Here is a 15,135-nt window from a genome sequence, read left to right as displayed (position 1 = left end):
TGTTTGCAACCTTACTCTGAACATGTATCTAGCCGCTGTGGACCCTTACAAAGGGGGGTGTTGTTATGTTACTGCTGTGTAGATGTGTTTATTTACACCTGATGAATAAGTTAATCCTTTACCAATGATTAACTTATTCATCAGTTTGATATTTTAGCTGTGTATGTTACTACCCAATAAGGAAATACCTTCAAAAAAAAGAGTAGCAGATTGGATTTTTAGGGTGTTTATTCCAGAAGCCCTGATCCTTTTGAAGGACCGCAAGTAACAGAAAATGTTGAGATAGTTTGCACTTAATAAGATAGAATAAGTTTAGAAAGAAAACCTTCCTACAACAGTGGTGAGGGTAGGAATAAACAACTCCTCATTTTGGTACTCAGTACTTTCTACTTTCAGGATAAGATAGTTGAGATAGCAAGGATCGTTTTGCTGGGGTTCGTTTGGTTTTGTTTTTTTGCTGTGTGGTTGGGGGCGGGTTGGGTTGTTTTCTGCTGTTCATTCCTTTACGTGTACTTTCTCTACATGTCCTTAACAAATGATTGGCTAGATTTTAGAACTGCAGAGTTTGGCATCCAATTATACTGTAAGCATAGGTGTGAATTACAATGTACCAGAGATTTTAAATACAGTAAATCAGCATGTTAATTATGGCACCTATATTTTTACCTCTCAAAAGAGAGCACTAATGAGTACACTTTTTATGCATAACGTGATGCTTCTGCTGCAGTGTGGATTTTTATTAGCATAATTGCAGACATTTAAGTAGATAAAAGAGTCAGAAGGGATCTGTGTATGAATGAACTTAGCTCAAAGTAAATATTCTTAAGCAGAGGCCTCAAAGTCATTTGCGTCATGGCAATTCACTTGGAAAGGTGAATACACAGATCTTTCTGATAATTCTTTATTACTTTCTGTTCCCCGTCTGAAAATTAACCAAAGATCCAGTTATGCAACTGTGCTTGCTTGCTTATTTATCTGTTTATTTATTTATTGGGGGTGGGTATTTCATGAAGCTTAAGTAAGTGATCCTTCCTCTATGAAAGTACTGATTCCTTCTGAAACTTTCTGAAAATCTCTTGGAAATCCTAAGTTTTTTCAGGTAAAAAACCAGTATTAAAATGTAAGACCTCAAACTCTAATGCCTGCTGAAATAGGTTATTTGTGAGTAAAATGTAGCTCTGTTTATAGGAAGACAAACAAAATGAGCCTTATATATCTACATTGTACAAATAAACTTTTTTTTTCCAGTGTTTCACCCATTAACTTATGAAGGAGGAGTGGATTTAAACAGGTAATTAACAAGAACCTGGATGTTTTTGTTAAAGCAGTTAGCTAAGTTTCTCAGTACCTCTCCAAGTTCTCTGCCAGCTGTAAAAGGGCTCTGTACATGAATGGTGTTGCTCTTCCATTTTATACTCCCAAATATGCAGAGAACCAACACCATGTTCTCAGTTTTAGCTTGCATTGAAAAACTGTTTCTTAAGCATTTCTTCAGTCTGGCTTTTGTGCAAGTGCTTCATTTTTTCAGTCATTGGGAATATTGTTATTTTACATAAGCAAAGTTATGAAGCTCTTATATGATTGTAAATCTGCAGTAAATCAGATCTATAAGAATGTGTGATGGCTTGTAGTGCTGTAGTAACTGCACGTGCAGTTCCATGCTTTTGGGGAAGGGGAGGGAAAAAAGTACTTCCTTGGTTTAATTATATATCTTGCTTTGTAAAGTATTATGGACCCCAATGAAAAAGTAGCTCTGCTGACACAAATCCTGGAGTTTGGACAGACGCCAAAACAGTTGTTTACAACCCCTCATCCTCAAAGGAAAATTCAGAAATTGAAAAGCTTGTCTCGAACATCTAGTCACAGCATTTCCATAGCTGAGTCTCCAGGTAAATGTTTAATAGATAAACTAACAATGTGAAGGATTTGTAATTTTGAGTAGTTTCTTTCTCCCACAGGATCTCATTATACAGCTCTCTTGGCTACTTTCCCTGTAAGAAAAACAAAACTCGACCAGTTTCAAATTTCAAAATACAGGTGTTGCCCTGTATTTTGCCTTCTGTTCCAGTGGTCTCCTCTGGGACTGTTCAACCTCTGCTTCTGAAGCTGTGGGAGGGTGATCATCCCTGGCCTTTCCTGACACTTTAAATTCAAGCTGATGTGACAGCAGTTTCAATGACCATATCTGCAGGCATTCTAAATGATGCAAATGTTTGGATTTTTAACAGGAATATCTTAGGGGGTAATCAATTAATTAGCTTGATCAAAGTAAACCCTAAGAAATTAAGCATCTGAATTTTTTCTCCTTTTCCATGACTTGAATGAAAATCTGAAAGGAAATTTTTTTTCCCCTGTACTACTACATACTGTAGGGACAGAGTTAATTGAATAATTTTCTTCTAGAAAAGGATTGTAATGCCCTCACAGGCTTCTTTTCAGGGCAGGACTTAAACCACTACTCTGAAACTAAAATGCTATTGTCTTCATAATGTATATAATGATTTAACTATAAATTGGGCTGAAGATTGAGCCCAAGGTATCACTTGGAAAGATTTTTCTCATTTGTTTGTCTTCAATTCACTTATCATTTGATGGCCTTCACTTTCAAGCAGAAGAGTGACAATGTGTGCTACTTAGCATGGTAACCTGTAGCATCCAATGGCAAGACGGGCTTTGAGAGTTGTATGTGGTGATAGTAATGGCTGTGTATTGAGTAGATTTGCTGCCTGAGTCATTAATTCATACATCAACAGTTTCTCTTGGGTTTGACCTTTTTATAATTGACATCTAATTATCTCAGTTTTGTTGCATTTTTAGTCCCTTAACTTTTGCAACAGTGAAATGAAGTTGTTTTTATGTTTTCTTTTTTTGTTTGTTTGTTTTCCATTTTGGAATCACATTCTGTAAAGTCTGCTGTTTAAATGCACTAATTTGTTGAGAAAAATCCTATTTTTGACTGTGTAAGCCTATGCAAATCCAGCAAGAGATTTGGGAAGAAAAGTTAGTAATCTTGTCACTCTTTGCTTTAGTCTAAGGATCTTATTCCTGAAGCTCTGCATGATTTCTGTACTTTCATATTTATGTCAGCTACCTAGGTATTTGAAATGTCTTTTTATTTTCTATTTGTGATGGAAGTTTATTGTGGCATTTTATTGCAGTTTCTCCAAATGAAGAATCATTTGAAGATTTGACAGAAGAAAGTATAACACTTGCCTGGAACAATATTGCCAAACTAAAATTAGATACACAGTGTAAAATTCACAAAGAGTAGGTACTATTCTTTCCAGTCAAAATTCTTCCACTGAATTGCGGGGGGAGGATCTGTGTGTCAGTCTGAATGATGGGTTAGGGTTTAAGGTAAATACTTTTCTTTGGGAGATGACTTAGTGATTTGATTATGCAGGATGAACTTGAGTATATGATGGGCTATGAATCCAGAGAAGGTATTTGTCAGCATGATTTTTGCTATTTTTTTTCCTTAACTCTAGATCTGTATAAGTTCATTATCATTTTAGTACCCGATGCAGATATTGATTACTCTTCTCTAAAACTGCTAACAGCAGCCAGATAAAGACTTCCATTTATATTTTTTTTATAACACCAGGAGGACACAACTTCATCCCATCAGATTTGAAAGGTTAAACACTTAAGTTGTTCCACTGTACACCTCAAGCTGCTGCTGCATGAGCAGTTTGCCAAGTCTCCAGCTATAGATTTTCAGTTAATCCAGGTACCAAATTACTGTTCTGGTGGATTCCTAGGGATTCAAGAGTCAGTAGGGGCACTTTTCAGGTGAACTTTGAAAATACCTAATAATGAACAACGTCAGCTATATTTTAAAGAACAGGTTTTCCTTTGCCCCCATCTCTTGTCCTAGTGACTGGGCTGGTACGAAGGATTTCTTACTACCTCGAGTCCAGCTACTTTCTTGGTGACTGTAATCGAATCTAGGAAAACACAATCATGTCCCTAAAACAAGGTAATATTTGTAGTCAGAAATCTGTTGCCAGATTGTTAGCATTAGAGAAATCCTGATCCTGAAAAGAATCAAATTACAGCTTCTGATTATTTTTGTTACTTTTTTTTTCTTAAGACTGCTGAGAAATAATGAGACACAGAGCTGTGTAACTGAACTTTGGCTGTGCAGGATGCTCTGTGCTTCTGAATTCCCTGACATAAGCTTTGTCTAAATTTCTACCTATAGTGACTTAGCCAGTGTCAAATTAAAGGAGAAAAAATGTGCAAGTTCCAATTCCCTACTCTTGAGGTATTCAGTATCTGCTTGTCAGCAGCTTCCTGACTATTTGTAGCTAATACAGAATTGTAAAAACTAAATGTGAAACCATTTATCTTCTCACATGGGCAAATCCCTTCTGATGAAGATAGAGTTCTTACAGAACACTATAGGGATCCTGTCCTGGTGTTTCACATATTATGTCAAGGTATAGTTTTGTCCCTAGGCAGATAACACACTACTGTAGTGTTTTTATTCTCCTTGAATGTCTTAGCTCTTGCAGAGCTCAAATAAGAGATTTCGACTGTAGTCTATTTACAATATGGTGGTTAAGTTTCAAAACCTATGAAGTCACCCACAAGCTTACTTGTATTAAACAGGGCAATTACTGGAATAGCAGTCACTTGCAATGGGTCTTCTGTTTTCACTACATCCCAGGGTAAGTATTGCACAAGTATTTACCACAACCTGCAGTGTAAATGCAGGTTAATGTTGGGTTTTTTTAACAAAATGGCATGAAACTGAAATATATATCTGATGTAATTGAATAGCTTAACTCTATGAATTTGCTCAGCTTTATATGATTTTGACTCAAGCATTTCAATATTATCTAGGCTTGGAAGATAATTTCAGTGATAATAATAATGGATAGTAATGGAAGTTTGTCCATTTAGATACCAGAGTTCTCTTAGAGTTTGAGCATGGGGTAGTCCATCTGTAACTTGTAGAAAACAGGGTAGTTCCAGGCCCAAGTCACAAGCCTTATAAAGTTCTCAGAGACTATGAGAAACCTGGGTCTGCTTTTCATACTAAGATATTCAAGCAGGAGCAAACTTATTAGCTTCTAGAATATAAAATAGTCATTTTATTTTCTATTTTGTCCCTTATCCCCAGATTCAACTTTGAAGATGTTTTCCAAAGACTCGAAAACCATCCAGAGAAGTGTGTCCTTTTCAAACATGGTAGGCTGCTGCAAAATAAGAATGAGATTACTGGGAATCTTCTGAAAGCTGCTCAGTGAGATGGCTCTTAGCATCCATCAATGCCTCTTTTCTTTCCCCTGCCTACTCAGTTGTATTATGTGTGAATAATTTAGAAGAGTGAATTGAGACTCTCTCAGGCCACCAGAGAGACAAAGCACATTCTGCAGACATGGGGAAGAAGCATTAAACGTTTACACTGGCTCTGTTCTGAGTTGCCCTGCTATCCAGGGAAGAGCTTGTAGTAGACAGATAGTCTGGTATGAGCAGGGGTGTCTTCCTGAGCAACCTTGAAGCCATTTGGACCAGAATTACAAAGCTTAAATTCCACCCACATGCTTGCATCCAGCATTGCCTTACTGCACCCAAGTGTTTGAAACCTGTGGGTTAGCCAGCAGAGGAAAACCAAGCACAGGGAGTGGAATCTGTGCTGGATGAAAATAAGCCATCCTTCTTCCATGAGCGATGATCTCAGCAACTTGTGAACACTTTCCCCCTGCTCCTAAAAGAGCTGGGAAAAGGATTCTGAATTTGATTTTCTGTCCTTGAGCACTGTGGCCAGACCTGGGTTATAAATATACACTCCCAGTTGCCATATTCAGTCTTCTGTTGGTGGAAGACACCAAGATATATCATTTGCCTCTCTACCACCATCTCTAGCCCAGACAGAAGCCATAGCATGCTCTGACTGGTCCCCAAGTAAATTGCAGGATCAAGACCCTGTGGTCTGCCATGGGACACACTAGCAGGTGAATCTTGATACATCAATTCCTAATCTTTAGCAAAAGGAAACTTGGGAACATTGTTTCTTGGCACTGTAAAAAGGGAGCTCTTTGACTCCTAAGCCAAAAGTCTGTTTTTCATGAGAAGGCTTTGTATACTCTTATTCTTTTCCCCTGTGGTTGTAGTGCTGATCTAAACACTTCAAGCAATGCTAAAAGGAGTACTGTTTACAGTCCAGCAGATTATTGCTTTTCAAACAGACCTAAAACATGACCAATAATGATACCAGGTAGAAGCACTGGGCTGACTGTTGGTTTTTTCCTTGCCATTTCTAGTAACAGTAAAGTAAATGAGCAGGTATCTGTAAATGTTTCTTGTTGAGAGTAGCAGGAATTAGACAGTTGTATTTGTTCTTTGATGATAAGTACCTGTGATGGAGAACAAAAATCAAAAGAATCTGCATTTTTAGTTTCTGTTAGCTATTTGTGTCTAGAATCTAGAGCAGCTTAGAAGATGAAGAGCTGACTCACTTACTTCTGAGTGAGGAATTACATACCATGTGCTTGAAATGCCAGTTTCTTTGGAAAGATTTATCAGTTCTGCATGTATTTCTGAATGTTTCTGCTACCTTTATTTAATAGAGATGAAGTATTCTTGATGTTCAGTGTCCAGCCTCTTAAGTTTGTTTTTTTTTTTATCAGTGTTCATATAACATCTGCATGTTATTTTTATAGAAGATTAAAATGCTTCTTGTTCTCCAAAAGCATGTTAATGTACTTGAATTGGATTTGGGGTAATAAATTGAGTATTACTTTTTTTTTATTACAGGCTTTGTCATCTTGTCTAATCTTACCAGGAGATACTACTGTCATAAGTTCTTCATGGGACAATCATATGTGTGTATTTACTTCCTATTGACTTTATTGAATTGCATGGATTGCCTTGGTTGCTATGTTTATGGTTTTAGATAATGATAATGATAATATCATTATCTTTTTTAAATCATTATATTTTTAAAACACAGTGTCTGTATTTCTATTTTTTCCTATTAGATTTGTTAGAAACTACAGAAACAAAGTTACTTTATTTAGAAGAAAAACCCTTAAGTTTTATAAAATGTAATGCTTTTATAACCTTTCTCTGTCAGATATTTTTATTCAATTGCATTTGGAAGACAGCAAGATGTCCTATTGGGCCATGATGATGCAGTCAGCAAGATCTGTTGGCGTGATGGGCGCTTATTTTCTGCATCTTGGGATTCCACTGTGAAGGTTTGTAGATGGGATTGTTACAGTTGCATGACTATTTATAGCCAGCACTTTGTAATATTCAGCCAGCCAAATGCTTTGGGATGAATGTACCTGTTGTACTAGAGTAATAACCTAGCTAGTATCACAGTAAGTTTACTTCCTGATTTAATCTTCATTTAGATTTAGCTCAACTGTTTCAAAGCTAAAGTGTTATTTTTCAGGAAATTTCATTCATTATAGCTTACTGTAAAAAATGAGGATTCTGAAGACAAACTGTATTTGTTGGAGAAACTGGAATGTTTTGTGACTTTGGTGATTCTGTTTCTTGGGTAGAATAGATTTCTAAAATGTTTAATAATTTTGTAGTTTTACATTCTTCAGCTAAGAGGAGCAGAAACTTGCTAATCTAAAGAGCATGCCTACAGTTAGGTGGAAAGGTAATTTGGAAGCTAGAGACAGGAAAAACTTTCCCAAAGCCTGCTGTGTATGATTTTTTTGGTAAGTACACATTTAGTGCAGTGATATACCCATTCTTAGGTAGGCTCTGTAGGCTACCTGGAGTCAGCAGAGTTGTGTTCACCATGTGGCTCTGCTTAGGGTAAAGGAGTTCAGGTGCCATTGCTCTACTCTGCCACGTAGGCAAGGCCCACAGTGAACACAAGCAGCCTTCCTTGTAATGTGAGAGTTCAGCACTGAAGGAATTCATCTGGGGTTATATTACTGATTCCTTGTACAAACATAACTATCTGTGTTGTAGGTGTGGCACTGTGTTCCTGGAGAGACCTTGAGCAATAAAAAACACCACTTTGAACTCCTTGCACAGTTAGAACATGATGTTAGTGTAAGTATGTTGATACAGTGTCTGAGAATAAGAAAATTAATTGATGATTTAAATCATGATCTAGTGGTAAAGTACAAGGATTGGGTTAGGGGCTGAGGGATGTATTTTGGGTAATGTGTGTAGGGGCTTTTTGTTTTGTTTTGGGGTTTTCACCGTCTGATGGTTCTGCACCAGTGTTCCAGGATTCCTGGGCTGAACGGTCCATTTCTTGGGACTGAAGCACCAGTGTAAACAGAGGTTTCTTAATTTGTCTTGCTCAGCTTGTATGCACAGAATTCCTATGGGGGGCAGGAAGGATTGGGTGGTTTTTGTTTGCTTCTTTGGTTTTGAAAACAAATCAATCTTTTTTCAAGTGTTTTGATTGTTACAGCTTCCTCTTAATGTAAGGCAAGCAAATGAAAAAGAAATCCTGAATTGTTTACCATGCTATCACAGTAAATATCTTACTGAATTTCACTGTAAATATACACATTGTGTGCAATGAATCATTAATATGTAACTGCATACTTTTGTTTATAGCCTCTAACATCAGCCTGTGAAGATACTTAGAATGAATGTGTTCTAAACCTTCCTAAGAGTTAGTTTTTTAATTGGTCACAACGTTGTCAAATACTGAAATGGTTCTGATAACATTTAAGAACTGTACCCAAGAGAACTAGAAACAGCTGATGGGTAGGAAATTTTTTGGAAGTTAAAAATTTTACCCTTAAGGGTAGAGTCTAACAGTTAGATGGAGAGTATTGGTACTAAAAAAAATCTGAAATGTCACAATTTCTGATTCTGCAAAGCAAAAGCTTTTTAAAATACCTTCAAGGTGACCTATTATTTCTTCTTATCGTTTGGATTTTTCATACTTGTACCTAATTAAGGATGTTGAGAATTAAATTCAAAGCTTTTCATAAATAAAATATCCTCTTAGGGATAATGGGCTTGCTTTGTGTATTTTTAAACCTGTCTTAAGATGGCTCACATGAAAGAAGAGGAGAAGTCATGGGATGTTTAACTTCCTAGGTAAATACAATGGACCTTAATGCTGCAAATACCATCCTGGCATCTGGAACAAAAGAGGGTACCATTACTGTTTGGGATGTTACTACAGCAACAGTGTTGCACCAGTTGCCACATCATTCTGGGACTGTATTTCATGCTGCTTTTAGTCCTGGTACGTTGGATTTCAGTTTTTAATATGCACTGTTGGGAGTTTCAAAGGGAATCTTATTTCCTAATACCATGTTATTATCTTTCTTATTGGAATTACTGCTTTAAGGGGGATGGTGAGATGTTTTGGATTGTCACACATCTCCTCTGTAAAGAACTTAATTGTACACAAGGCCATGCTAGGCTGTAGACCAGTGATCTAGACTCTAAACCAATCTTGCTTATCTTTGCTCACTTAGAGACTTAATTTCCAGTACATTATTTATAGATAAGTAGGTCAGGTAATGTCATATCCAACATGCTGATCACAGAGTGCTTTGGCAACTAGAACTGAATGTCTGAAAATTCTTTTTTTTGCTGTTTCTTTTGTTTGCTTCCTTCTTTTGTACAGACAGCAGACATCTACTGAGCACGGGGGAGGACTGCTGTTTTAAAGTAATAGATGTACAAACTGGAATGCTCGTATCTTCTGTGACCACTGAAGAGCCACAGAGGTAATGCTGAGAACATGCGCGTTATGGAGTTGGGTGGAGATGGCTGGTGACAGCAGAGTGGGAAGGGCAGTAATACTGGGAACTTTGTTTTATTGAATCCCTTTTTAGAGTGCAAAGACTGACATTCTAGCATGTTGTGTGCATTATGATCAAGCTTTCCAAACTGGGGCAAAATCAAGCAGCTCTCTAAGTGAATAACTTTTCAATAACAACTTTCACGTCACTTAAACATGATGACAGCTGTAGCTAACCAGCTCTTCCAGCAGCTGAGCTACTGAAATGTCTAACAAGTTGAGTTGTCTTATTTGAATCATCTCTGTCACTAATATTGATCTGTTTGGTTTGTTTTAATGTTTTATTTTCATTTTGATAGTCTTCAAAAAAAGATTGGCTTTTAAAATCAAAGACCGATCACCTTTTTCCACCAACTGAAAAGTATACAGTTATTTATGGTTTATCAGATAAACAGATGGAATACTTACTCAGTTACTGGAATAAAAATATAGCAGCTATACATGGAATACACTTAATTTTTTTTGTGGGTATACATAACTACAGATGCATGTTCACATATATATTTTCACTAGTTATTTACCTGAAAGTCATCTTTACTTTTTAAGTGATGGTTTCAGGAATATGAAGTGGCAGAAGTGAAAGTGGTGGCTCATGAGAGCACTGGGAAATCACACACATGCCCTCTTCTGTTATGGGATTATGTTTCATACTGTGCCAGGGGAAGGCCTGACTGGGTCTAGGTCTTTAAAATAATTTGGGAGTAATCTTTCCAGAAAGACTGTGTTGAAAGGTAGTTTCCTTTGGTTTCATATCTCTATTTCCAGTTCTTTTTTGACCTAGTTTGGAAATGTTTGGCTGTCATCATGCAAGAGCTTGACATGAACTAATTGCAGATTTACTTGCAGGTGCTTCAAATGGGATGGAAATACCATCTTATCAGGATCTCAATCTGGTGAATTACTGATTTGGGACCTTCTTGGAGGAAAAGTTACTGAAAGAATCAAAGGGCATACAGGTATGCCTGAACTATTCCCATTCTCAAACTGAATGTGAGATTGCTATTTTCCAGCTCTTTTAGTACTGAAAAGTTTGAGAGTCATGTGCTCAGCCAGCTGGCTGTTCCTGTTCAGCTTTATCTGAAACACAAGAATTAAAAGTAGGTCCATGTGAGCCACCTAGGAAATCAAGTTAAGAATGGAGGAATATTGCTTTGTACAAGACTGGCCAAAGGGAAATTACTTTCAATTTTTTTTCATTCACACAACATTGCAAAAGTTGACATTTTTCTACCTCTTGGCCCTCAAATATAGTATAGACTGTATTGTATCCTTTGCCACAGCCTGTCCAGACTGAGTCTAACAACATTAAGTACTCTAGTAAACTTATTTTGGATGGGGATTTAAAGGCTGATTAAATGTACCTGTATAGTTTCAGTACATCAGCAACCAGGATGTGTGGGGAAAAACTACCTAAGTTTTACTAAGTTTTTAAGGCTATTTAACTAAGAACAGTTGTTTCAGATGTAAGTTCCCTACTGTAAGTTTTATGCTGGAACTTGACCTGTGGCGAGGTCATTCTATAGTTAGGGACTTTTCAGAAGTGGGCTTCTGAGGCATATCCTACAAGATGTGAATACACTTTTAACATGAAAATTCCAAACAGCAGAGTGAAAAAGCTCATTCTCCATGAATGCTTTCCTTAGTTGCCATCTGGATTCTACACTGCAATGATGTTGTCCCTCTAGTACCAAAAGTCAGCTGAGGCAATGGAGCATGAGATCCTTACTGTGAATAAGAGCAGCTACCTAGAACCCTACTAAATTTCCTCTTAGCATATATGGTGTCAGTGTAATCCAATGCTCAGACTATGCTAAACTCTCTCAAAGAAAGATCTGTACTGTCATCTCAAGTACCACACTTGCATTTGGATTTACTTGTCCATGATTTTGTTTCCCAGGTGCTGTAATGTCCATGTGGATGAATGAACAGTGCAACAGTGTTATTACAGGAGGGGAAGACAAACAAATCATGTTCTGGAAACTGCAATACTAAGTGCCTTTCCCTCCAGTCATTTAAATGAACTCTAATTTTAAACCAAACCTTTTAAAGGAACTTAACTGTGTGCAATGATGGCTGCTGAAGTTCAACCAGATAGGAAGCTTTGTTCAACCACAACTTTCTATGTTATGTTGACTTCGCTGAGAGCTCTTAACTTCCATAGAATATGCCGTTGTTTTTCATGGACTATCATACTGAAATTGCTTGTGTAAAATGGTATCTGATAAGAAATTAAAGACTTATTTTTCTGTAATTAAAGAGCTCTTAACTTGCAGTCATTGTTTGATTTACATGGAATGTATCATAGCTTGCTGTTTGACCTGCTTTGAAAGAAGCAGCATTTGCATTCTTAATTTAAGCCTTTTAGGGTGTGTGGAGCTTAATGCTGTCATGTCATGTGCAGTCAACATTTCTTCTTAGTGGAGATGCATGTGATTGTAAATACTGCTTTGAACACTGCAGCAGATGCTGTTCTGAGCAGTTCCCAGTCTGGGCTTCTAGATAATATTTAGCTGTGGCTATTGTGCAAAGGCATAGAGCACAATAAGAACAAATTCTCTCTTGCCTTTTCCTACTCAAAACCAGCAGTAATATATTGGTCTGAAAAGAAGACAAGCTTAAAATTGATCTCCTAGCAGACCAGCTACACATTACTTGTGTTGGGATAAATATTCCCCTAATCCTGTGCCTGAAGTTGGAGCATAAAAGACTATCACTCCTTTTTCTCATTTATATTACTATCCTTTTCTCTTAGTAATCTTCCACATTTTCATGTTTTCTTTAGTGTTCCCAACCTTCTTTAACTCAAATCACCTTTGGGATGGAATTTCAGTATGGCATTTAAACAGAGCTACAGTTCCTGGGTTTATCCAATCCCCCAGCTGTCTTAACCTGGGAACAAAGCAGAGTTGGACAAGGATTACTTTCTCTGTAGGACTTCAGGGTATCTTTTCCTGGGAGGAGCTGTTCTGAAGTAAAAGGCTTGAAATATTTAAATAGTTTAAATGAAGTGTTTAAATGGTTTGTTTACAGAAATAAGCATTTGCATTTGTAATGCTGCCTGAGTATGACTGAAGATCTATTTATTTCTCTGCTGGTGTTCCCTACTGCTGGTTTTGAGGTGCCCTGACACTGTGTCCAGGGCAAGTGTTCTACTAAACTGTGTTCAGTTGGATATTCTGCCTTGGGTTTGACACCCAATGCCTATTCCAACGCACAGCAGATTCTTGCTATTGTAAAGCAATCAGTTTATGGTTAGGTGTTGTTTTCTCATTCCCTCAGTCTTCTATTATGATGGATTCTGAGCTTATTTTTCAGTAAGGTAGGGCAATTAAACCAAAGTGGTATTTGTTTCAGCTGCACTACTCTCTTGACTTAGCAGATAACTGGATTTTTATGTAATCAATGAGTGTGTGTGAAGCCACACATGGCAAAAGACTAAGCCATACCATGTATGCCTGCTGTACCAGTCTTAATCTTGCAGGAGAATGTTTGGTGTCTGCCCTGTTTCTTCACCAGAAATTTATTTATTTCCCAAACATATCTGTGTGTAGGCAAAGATGATAGAACGTGACATTTCTACCCTTGCCTGGAAACTGCTTGGATGAATTCTGGATTGTCCTTTGTCACTAGGGGGCCTCCTGCTGAGCTAACAAATGAAAATAACTCAGAACTGAGGAGGCACAAGCTTCAGGGTCAAACTCCCTCAGAGAATAAACCCTTTTGATTAAATATGGATGCATGGTATGCATAGCTCTTGAGTGCAGCTGAGGTTACCTTCTGCTGTAAAGCACACTCACAAAACAGCCCTTACCCTGCTCCATTGCCTAAAGCAACCATAGCTTTTTAAAGGGAGAAAAACAGTCAAGTTAACCCTGTTGACTGGATTCTTCCTTGCAGTTTCTGTGAATTTGTGTATATGCATTTAATCATAAGTAACTCTTCAATGCTAGCTAATTTCTGCCTTAAAACAGGAGCTTTTTGATTATTCTTTTACTTCTGGTTGCTATCTGCTATAGCTGCAATTTGTTGTACTGACATTCTATCACTGTTTTTTCCAATGGATTGCCCCAGTATTTCCAGCAATCTGGCTGACAACAAAAAATATTGTCATCTTACATTCCCTCAACATATTGTTGTTTTGGTTTACTCTTTTTTTCAGTTTTAGTTTTAGCATGATTTGTTTAGTAGGGAGTCACAAGATTTAAGTAACCAAATGTCACTTGTTAAGCTGTAAACAAAGAATTTTAAAGTCCAATTAGATCTGTAATCAGCCCTTACTGACTCATCTGCTCCTAAGTAAAAACTGGTTAGAAGCAGAGATCAGTGTCTGGGCTCCAGGGATTTCACAGCTAAGCAAAGGAGCTCAGCAAAGCCCTTAGAGATGACTGCAGGCACAGGGCTAGGCCCGTGAGGCTGAATTATACCAATGCTACATAAAGCCACCAATTAGTGCCAGTGTAGGCTTGCCACAGTGGCTCCAGACACATCATTTAGTAACCAAACAGTCCCATTAAATTGGCTTGCAGGATGAATTTGATCACTTCTCCAGCCTGAAATGCTGTAATGGTTTTCTCTAGGTTAGCATAACAGAAAAATTCATTTGAGAACAGCAAGCTACATACCAAGACACTTCTTCACTGCTGAACTTCAGTCCTCCCTGGAAGAGCAGGTCTCCCAGCCCAGGAAAAGCTACAATTAGCTACACATGCTAATGAGGAAGTGGCAGATGAGACTAGTGCAGACTGCCAAGCTCTGAAGTGTTTGCTTTTCATTTTGGTGTGATCTCTTATAATCTTTTGCATATGTCCCTTAAATGGACAAGCAAAAAAGAATTAAGATGCCACCACCCTCAGACCAGTTCTTGATCCAAGTAAGTTCTGAAGGAATAGCTAAACTAATTCCCCAAATATATCTTTACAAAATAATACCTCTACTGAACTCAAGCTCTTTGCTTTGACTTCATGCTGCTGCCAATTAAGAGGAAAACTGAAGTTCAGTCTGTAATGTAATCCTAGATTTCATAGCTGAAACCTGGAACAGAGCAGAGGGGGAAAAATAGTAAAAAAGCAGTCACTAAACTTCAAGTCTCAGTTGAACATGCCCTGACCTGTTGTGGTGGGCTGATCGCAATGATCAGCTGAACCCCTCCTGAGCTTCTCATTTACCCTGCCCCACAGCAAGAGGGGCAAGAGACTCAAAAGGGCAAAAGCTATGAAAATTTATGGATTGCAATAGATGGGAGAACTAAGCAAAGGGAAATTAGGAAGTGGGGAAGAAAAAAAAAAGTGATGCAAAGGTAATCATTCCCCAGCAGACTGATGCCTAGACCAACAACTGTCTTAGAAAGGTTCCCCCCTAATCATTGCTGAGCATAATGTCAA

General features: G+C 37.7%; 1 protein-coding gene across 3 annotated transcripts in view; it reads left to right on the top strand.

Moving 5' to 3' along the window:
• NSMAF (neutral sphingomyelinase activation associated factor) overlaps nt 1-12,026 on the top strand; it is a 38,797-nt gene extending 26,771 nt beyond the window's left edge. For 2 of the 3 annotated variants that reach the window (XM_053970212.1, XM_053970222.1), the window contains 12 exons: nt 1,249-1,291; nt 1,726-1,889; nt 3,159-3,267; nt 4,615-4,673; nt 5,129-5,196; nt 6,766-6,833; nt 7,085-7,208; nt 7,945-8,028; nt 9,040-9,190; nt 9,578-9,680; nt 10,601-10,710; nt 11,652-12,026. In XM_053970212.1, the coding sequence (XP_053826187.1) occupies nt 1,249-1,291; nt 1,726-1,889; nt 3,159-3,267; nt 4,615-4,673; nt 5,129-5,196; nt 6,766-6,833; nt 7,085-7,208; nt 7,945-8,028; nt 9,040-9,190; nt 9,578-9,680; nt 10,601-10,710; nt 11,652-11,746 (1,178 nt within the window). In that variant the 3' untranslated portion in view covers nt 11,747-12,026. Of the gene's footprint in view, nt 1-1,248; nt 1,292-1,725; nt 1,890-3,158; nt 3,268-3,604; nt 3,731-4,614; nt 4,674-5,128; nt 5,197-6,765; nt 6,834-7,084; nt 7,209-7,944; nt 8,029-9,039; nt 9,191-9,577; nt 9,681-10,600; nt 10,711-11,651 lie in introns of those variants that run through there. The other variant, XM_053970225.1, reaches the window with a different exon arrangement.
• Nucleotides 12,027-15,135: the final 3,109 nt, after the last annotated feature.

The sequence above is a fragment of the Vidua macroura genome, chromosome 1 (assembly GCF_024509145.1).
Source record: "Vidua macroura isolate BioBank_ID:100142 chromosome 1, ASM2450914v1, whole genome shotgun sequence".
Taxonomy (NCBI): domain Eukaryota; kingdom Metazoa; phylum Chordata; class Aves; order Passeriformes; family Viduidae; genus Vidua; species Vidua macroura.
The sequence above is the reverse complement of the archived record's forward strand: the minus strand, read 5'-3'. Positions and strand labels throughout refer to the sequence as shown.